Here is a 7,927-nt window from a genome sequence, read left to right on the forward strand (position 1 = left end):
ATGAAAGAAAGGCCAAATGAATCGGCTGTGCTTTTTGTATTTTTAAGCAGAGGTCAATAATTTGTACGGCCCTCGGAGGATGTTGAAAAAATTGAAATGGCCCTTGAGAGGAAAAAGGTTCCCCACCCCTGGTCTACATGATTGAGAGAATGAAGACAATATTATTTGGGCTATGTTTCTATTTTCTTTTCTTCTTTCTTTCTTTTTCTGTTTTGTTTGTTTTGCTGATAGTACGTAAAGTCTGTCTTGTTTATTAAGTGTCATTTCTATGCACAAAAACTAATGAAAAACTCAAAAACGTTTGATTATAGGTCCCCAATAATTACTGACATTAACGTGCATAAGGGGTGATCCCCCCTCATGTCACAGTGAATTCCATGATACATGTTCTAATCGGAGTTACTTAATTATAAGATGAAAGTAAAACATTTGTTACAGTTTGTAAAGACCTTGTTTAAATTAACTAAACATTTTGAATGTTATCCAGGGCAGGGGCTCCCAACCTTTATTGTGCCAAGGACCGGCAGATACATTCAAAAATAATTGCGGACCAGTTGTCAATTTTAACTGATTTGAAGCCTGAAGAAATACCAATATGCATCCAAAACATATTAACAACGTTTAAAACCAGGATACAATTAAAACAAAAAATTAGGACCGCTTTACAAATATTAATATAATATATAATATAATATAGCCTAATATAGGTGGCAAAAGTGGCTAATTGTATGTAACAGCCTGAACAAATAATAGAACACTATGAATCCAAAAATATTAATAAAGTTTGAAAACCAGGATACAATTAAAACAAATTATGACCAATGTACACATATTGATATAACTGAAATGTCAGTGAGACCCCTGGGCCATAACGTCATACCGGAGCGTTCGTTCCGGTGCACTACGACAGCATTTAGCACTACATACTAAGAGATTAAGATTAAACTAACTTATTTTGGGAACACCCACATACCTATGGAGTTGGCCAGATGTGTGTAAATTACTGTTCCTGGTCATTTGAAAACAAATGCCGTTGTTGGACATACACAAACACACCGAACATACACACACACACAGCGGAGCTGAGCACAGCACTTACACACACACATCATGCGCCTTTGTGTCCGGACGTTTCCTTCATACAACGAGTAATAGGGGGAATAATCGGGCCGTTCGTGTGTGTGTGTGTGTGTGTGTGTGTGTGTGTGTGTGTGTGTGTGTGTGTGTGTGTGTGTGTGTGTGTGTGTGTGTGTGTGTGTGTGTGTGTGTGTGTGTGTGTGTGTGTGTGTGTGTAGAGGTGTGTGTGGTTGAAACGTAGCAGCTTGCAGTGGGGAACACAGTGAAGGCGGTGTATACGCGCTGGTGCTGCACTCCTCAGAGGCTGCGTCCTGATGCTGCAGGCATTTCATGAAGTGAAGGAGGTTTTACAAATAAAAAAATAGCTCTCCACCCCTGGCCGCAATGTCCTTAAAATGAACTCCGAGTTTGAAATATATCTCAAATAATGTATGCACTGCCATTTCCCCACATAAACAAAACAGTCTGCGATGAAACGGTTGTCTCCTGTGTGCTCCACTTCCTATTGGCGCACCGGTAACTTTCTCTGCGCACGAGAGGCTGAGACCTTATGCTAACCAATTTTGATTTATTTTGTATGTTTTGGATGAAATAATATTTCGGCCCGGTACCGGTCCGCCGACGGGGGGTTGGGAACCCCTGATCTAGGGCACATTTAAATAAAAAAAGCTGTATATTAAAGTAATTGGATATTCTCATTGTGATCATATGCATTTACACTACACTGATTTCATTATGTTTTTTAAATGTATTTAAAATATGTTTATTTAAATAGCGTAAACACTGAGTGAGAAGCTTGTGTTTAACAGGTGTTTGCATTGAGTGGGAAGTCAGCAGTAACGTAGTCTTGCAGTGTGTGCTCACTTTATTTGTCGTTCAATAACTCATTACGGCTGGACTCATTACATTGCAGTTGCAAACAAACAATAAGAAAAAAATGTTTATCTCACCAATGTTGTTTATAGCGCTGGGCCCAGGCACAGCTGGCTCTGCCTGCTGTCCTCTCCTGGCCTCCCTCAACATCTCTGTCCTCCTCTCTCCTCCTGCCCCGCTCACCATTTGGCCATCTGGCAAGAGGCTGCTATCAGGTACTGACTCAAAGGCACTTTCCTCATCTTCATCTTCATCCTGGGAGGAGAACACCGTACTACCAGAGAGTCTGTTGCTGTCCACTGACGACAGGCGGGTATGGCTACAAAAGTGGCTCCTACCCTCGTAGCCAGAGTTGCTGTAACATGATGTGCTGTAACAGGAAGTGCTGTAGCAGGAGGTACTGTAGCAGGATGTGTCGCAGAATTCACAGTCGTTCTCACCCTGATGTCTGAGGGTGCTACCGCCAACTATTCTTCCTCCTCCATGACTGGAATCCCCCTCTTCTCTCTCCACTGTTGTATGACCTCCTCTTCCTCCATCACCTTCCAGGAGCTGGTTTAGCTCAGAAAGGCGTTCAATGGAGAGGCTGCGTGGTAAGGAGCGACGACAGCAGGTGCCGGGACACTCTGGGACCTGGATCAGGAATATTTAGACAATTAAATGGCAAAACCAAAAGCCTAAAGGGAGACCTATATGTCAATCATACTGCTATTTCCGTTGCAGTATTTGTTGTTCTTTTCTTAAAGGTCATTTTAAATAAATAGGAATATAGGAGTGTGAAGTGAGCTGGTACATTATTTAAGTAGTTTTTTTTGGGCCCTACATCACACTCAATTAAGTATTTTGACCACTACTTTTACTAAAACGTACATGCTTGTTACTATGGAATAACTCATGGAATTCTACCATAACTCCATCACTGGCCATACCTGAGAGGGAGACAGGGTTGTATCATCCTCTTCCTCATCCTCCAGCCCCTCCTCCTCTTTGGAGGTTTTAAGTTTTGTGGAAGTGGTGTCTTGAGTGGTGCTTGTATTCTCTCCCTCCCTGACCTCCTCCTCCTCCTGGCTGGGAGCTCTGTGTTGGGCTGAGGGGAGACTGTGGAGGAGGTGGTGGATCCGAATGTAGTGAGATCTGGGTGTCTCCGGCTCTCCGCAGGCCGATGCGATCACCGTCTCCAACTCTGACACTGGAAGGGAGCAGGGGCGATTTTTGCGGCGCAAAGGAGCGTTAGAGTTATAGTTTGAGAAGAGGGATTCACAGGTGCAGGGGAGGCAGCTTATTTCTCCGCCCTCTGTCACCTCATGAGCAACCCTTTGTTCTACATCGGCCTTTTGGGAAGTGATGCTTCCCTCCATGGGGTCCTCAATAGTAACAGCCCCATTGTTTGTTGATATTTCAACAGTATTTTCAGAGTCTGGCTTTGGCTGTATTTCCTCCCCAACATAATTTTCTTCTCCAGTCGTATCCTCCTGAGCTTGTGGTGCAAACGCTTCTCTCTGCTCCCCCTCTTCTTCTTCTTGTTGCCTCTCCTCCCTTTCTCCATCCTCTCCACTGTTCCCTTCTTGCTGTTCAGCCAGTTCCCCCTGCTCCTTCTCCACTTGTGGCTCTGTAGACAGGGGCTCCTCCCTCACTGTGCTCTCTTCATCCACAGTTTCTTGCTCTTCTGGCGTTGACTCAGCCTCCTCATCCTCAGCACGGACCTCCTCAGGTGTGGAGGCTTCCGCTGTGAATGCTGTTACCACCGTCATTTCAGAGTCAGGAGGGGCATCCAGGGGAAGATCAGGCATGTCAGGTCCCACACTTAATGTGTCATCATCAGGAGCATCAGCAGCATGGTTGTCATTTGGTGTATTTCCCCCCTGAGTACAGGCTGACTCTATGACCAGAGAGATCTCCTCATCATCTAAGGAAAATTGAGATGTTGGTTGTGTTGAGCATTTTTTTGGACATTTCTACCGTAAACAAGTCTGGGTCTTGACTAAATTCAGTTCTTCTTTTGGAAGTGGTGCAAATTAAAGTTTTGTGAGTTTAGAAGGCCGATTTACACTCTTGAGACCTTTAAATAGCTTTTGATACTCCTACATTCCACAAGAATAGCATCAACCAAACACAAACTGAAGATTCACTACAGAGAGAAGTGTTACTTTGCAAGAGAAAGACAGTTGACTTCAAAGCTGAACACTCAAGCGGAGCAGAATTTATCATTTTTCACTGCTACATGGCATTATGACTTATGTACCTGGGTGAATAGAAGAAGTCAACTCAAAGCGGAACTGCAGCTGGGGCGCAGACATGGTCTGTTGGCAACCTGCGACCCAGCGAATAACTCACTACTCGATCCCTGCAATAAATATAACAGAAAAGAACAGAGAAAAAGAGATATGCAGGATTAATGTAAGATTGTTAGAAGAGACAGGAAAAAATAACAGATTTTGTTAAAAAATACATAGCTACAGATGTAGCTAACTAATGTAAATATCCCAGCACTTGCCAGCTGGCGGTCAGTTGACAGCTGGAAGCATAACTAACCCTAATTTTTTTTAGGCCTTGGTTCACACACAGTATTTTCCCTGGACTAACAGTAGTTGTTACTTCAGTCATGTTTGCAACGCATCAGTTGTGTTTGTCGAATAGCATTTAATTACATATTTTGAATCCATTATTTTCAGCGGAGAAAAACATTGTTACAACATACAATTTTACTCTTGAATATAATTATGTCTTTAGTCGTTTGTGAATGTCATTTTTACACTGTGCTATTGATAATGAATCAAATCAAATGGGTAAGGGTTCAGCAGTGTATAAAGTAACTAAAAAGTAAGCGTAATCTTAGCTGCATTCATAAAGCCATGAACACAAGAATTAATGGATAATTGTAATTAAATATTGTATAGCCTTTAATTATTTAAAAGAAGGACTTTCTCCACAATTGAAAAGTATGAAAGTATGATCATCACTTTAGCAATATTTTGCTTATGAAAGACAATTTTTGAAAATGTTCGGGTGTTTGTTACTTTTTGCTTTTTAAGGGACATAAAACCTTGATTATTCACCAGCTTCTCACTCACAGGGGAAGGAACTCCAGGCCTCCTTATTTTATAGAGCACGTCACCACTCCATTGAATCAAAATAAGACCCGTCAAGAAAACTCAAATTCACAATGTTGTAAAAAATAAATAAAAATGAAGGCGAATTTCAAGCTCTCGTCCACTAGCTGTGACATCACGCACTCTAAGCCTTAACGAGCTATGCAATACATACTAATGTTCAAATCTGAAAAAGGCCTCTTTACCAAGCTCCAAACTAAGTTAAATATCTCAATAAGTGTAAAATCTGAAGAATAATTGTTACAGCTGAAGGTGTAACAATTATTCTTCAGATTTTACACTTATTGAGATATTTAACTTAGTTTGGAGCTTGGTAAAGAGGCCTTTTTCAGATTTGAACATTANGGTCAAGCGACGTGCAACTGCTCGCGAGGAGCTGCTGTGAGGAGCAGACAGGGTTTCCGTGTCGAAGATAGATACAGTCAGAGTAGGGGTGGGTCTTCACAGAATACGTTTTGGGGAACAAAATCAAGCTTTTTAAAAGGCTAGTGGATTTTGGCAGGCAGTGAGTGCGGACAAACGATTGAACGATAACAAGAACGGCTCTCACCAAGTACGACTCGGTTCCCCTCGTTCATATCAAAGAGCCGTTCAAAAGAATCGGCTCGTTCGCGACCGACACATCACTAGTGCTTTCCTCCGTGGTGAAACGATCAGCACTGCACCACGGAGGAAAGCGGCAGAAAGTCGGCGGGGCTGCGTTGCGTGCATGGCTTCCTTCTGCAGGTCTACGCGCTCTGGCTGCGGTCTCGTTCAGGATCCGAAAATACAATTTAAATATTATTGCACACTTATTCCACTTATTCCTAGTGTGCCACTGGTTACGGTGCCGCGTGCCAATGCTGGCAAGCGTGCCAGGGGTTGCCGACCCCTGCTTTACACCTTCTGTCCATATGTGCTTTTTATTTAAAACATTTTTGATTAACTTTTGGTTCACATTTCAATAAATTGTATTTGTATTTGCACTCCTTTCGTCCATTATTCTTACTGAAAATAGAGTTACACATTCACATCTGACTGAAGATTGGCCCCATTTATTTGTGACGTTGCAAGCATGCGGTACAAGGCACAAGTGTTGTGAAGCTCATAAAGTGAGGCAAATAGAAATAATCAGCTGATGGAGTGTAGATGTGGAAATAGATGCATCCCATCAGCTGACTATGTTTTTCGCCACACTTTATAACCCTGACTATAACCACCCCTTCTCTGAGGTGCAGGCAGCGTCACAAACAAATGATGGTCCTGATAGACTACAAAAATATTCGGTGTGCAGATCTTTGTTTTCACAATAAAAGTAGTTTCTTAAGTGAATGTCCTGTACTGGTCTTAAAATCTCATAAAATCAGTTTTTAATTTTCCTCTTGGATGTTCTTCTTGACCCTCAGAGAAGGAGAACATGTCGTGTCTTTCAGGCATGTCCTTTCCTAACAAAAATGACAGGAAACATAAAACATATTATTGCAGAACAAGTGTGTTATTTATGAAAGCGGTGTGTTTGTGTGTTTAGGGGCTGTAGATATAATTATTTTGTAATTGTAATCAGATTATGAATGAACAGTATGAAATTCATCAACATTGATAATCAGATTATGAATGAACAGTATGAAATTCATCAACATTGAAATATATTTTATTATCAAAATAATATATAACTGTTACAAAACGTAGTGCAACTGTAGAAGCTTGCTCTGTTGTCTCACTGAAAGAATAACTTTTACCACGTTTTTACAGACAATATTGAGAGATAAATAGTAGCAGTTCTCACTATGTGTTAAATATCTTTGCCTTCAATACATTAAATTAGAAAGCTGACAAAATCATATTGCTTGTTAACATCTAAATGTAACTTTTTGCACAGAAAAAAAACCCCTCAACTTCACTGGTGTGTAGGTGATCTAGTATTGTTTAATGGAATGTATATCAGTGTATTAAAGTCAATACTTCATTTATTTAAACCAATATCTTTCTTGATTCTTTGTACAGTATGAAGAAATAGTATTTGTACCTGTGCTGAAGTTCACTGCTGTGAGGAGTCCAGTTCTGTCTCTCACTCTCTGGTCCAGCCTGTCTGCATCACCTGGACACCTTAAACAAACAGATATATGTAAAGGACCATGTGTACAAACAATATAACTGATTATCTTCTGTTGAACATGTTGGATTGTGTATTGTCCGAGTCAGGGTCCTTTTTATTTTACTGTAACTTTGGAAGTTGTGTTACCAATGCTTACTGTTTATTTGATACCAATTTGGTAATGCAATTAATAAAAACAACAAGGTTTGGGTTCGTTCTTCAGATGACTGTGACGTTAACGTGTAAGCTCAATAATGAACTCCAGCTCAACCAACCATATTGTAATATCTAAGTAATCATCTTGAAATATGACATTAATAATTGTAATATACACACATCTTATTGTGAGGTTGATTTCACATACACTACTTCGACATTAGTTGTCTACATACTTGAGCATAGCCAATTTAAATTAACCTTAGTGATGCATACAGTTCCTACCTACATAATAATCATCTCTCTAAGTTACAAGGATGACCTTATTTTATCAACCTCAATCAGAAGCCGTTTGTTGTACAGTATTATCCCACTTAACACTTGTCTATTTCGTTTTAACGTTTATATATAGTCTATGATTTTAACTTGGAGGCTACTATTAGCATCGTTAGCACCGATGTAGCTACCACTGGCTTACACGCTAACCCAAGCCGTAACATTAATTACGTAGCTGATTAAAATCATTATCACATAAATAAGTACTCAAATTTCACTTACCGCAAAACCGCATTCATGCACCGTCTGTTTCAACCGCAGAGCGAGTCACAATAGTCCGATATATAAGCATGAAGAACAA

General features: G+C 40.6%; 1 protein-coding gene and 1 long non-coding RNA gene across 2 annotated transcripts; one reads left to right on the forward strand and one right to left on the reverse strand.

The window, feature by feature from the left end:
• Positions 1-2,027: 2,027 nt before the first annotated feature.
• Positions 2,028-4,264, reverse strand: LOC104941684 (E3 ubiquitin-protein ligase HECW1-like; the record flags this gene model as incomplete). Its single annotated transcript, XM_010766815.1, has 3 exons — positions 4,193-4,264; positions 2,880-3,856; positions 2,028-2,583 (listed from the first exon to the last, which is right to left on the reverse strand). Coding segments are annotated over exons 1-3 (1,588 nt in total), but the record flags the coding sequence as incomplete, so codon positions are not given.
• Positions 4,265-6,479: 2,215 nt separating this feature from the next.
• Positions 6,480-6,893, forward strand: LOC104941683 (uncharacterized). Its single transcript, XR_797924.1, has 2 exons — positions 6,480-6,634; positions 6,678-6,893. It is a non-coding gene; the product is annotated as an uncharacterized lncRNA (long non-coding RNA).
• The last annotated feature ends 1,034 nt before the right edge of the window (positions 6,894-7,927 follow it).

This window comes from Notothenia coriiceps, unplaced genomic scaffold (genome assembly GCF_000735185.1).
Source record: "Notothenia coriiceps isolate Sejong01 unplaced genomic scaffold, NC01 NC01_scaffold00003700, whole genome shotgun sequence".
NCBI classification, from domain to species: domain Eukaryota; kingdom Metazoa; phylum Chordata; class Actinopteri; order Perciformes; family Nototheniidae; genus Notothenia; species Notothenia coriiceps.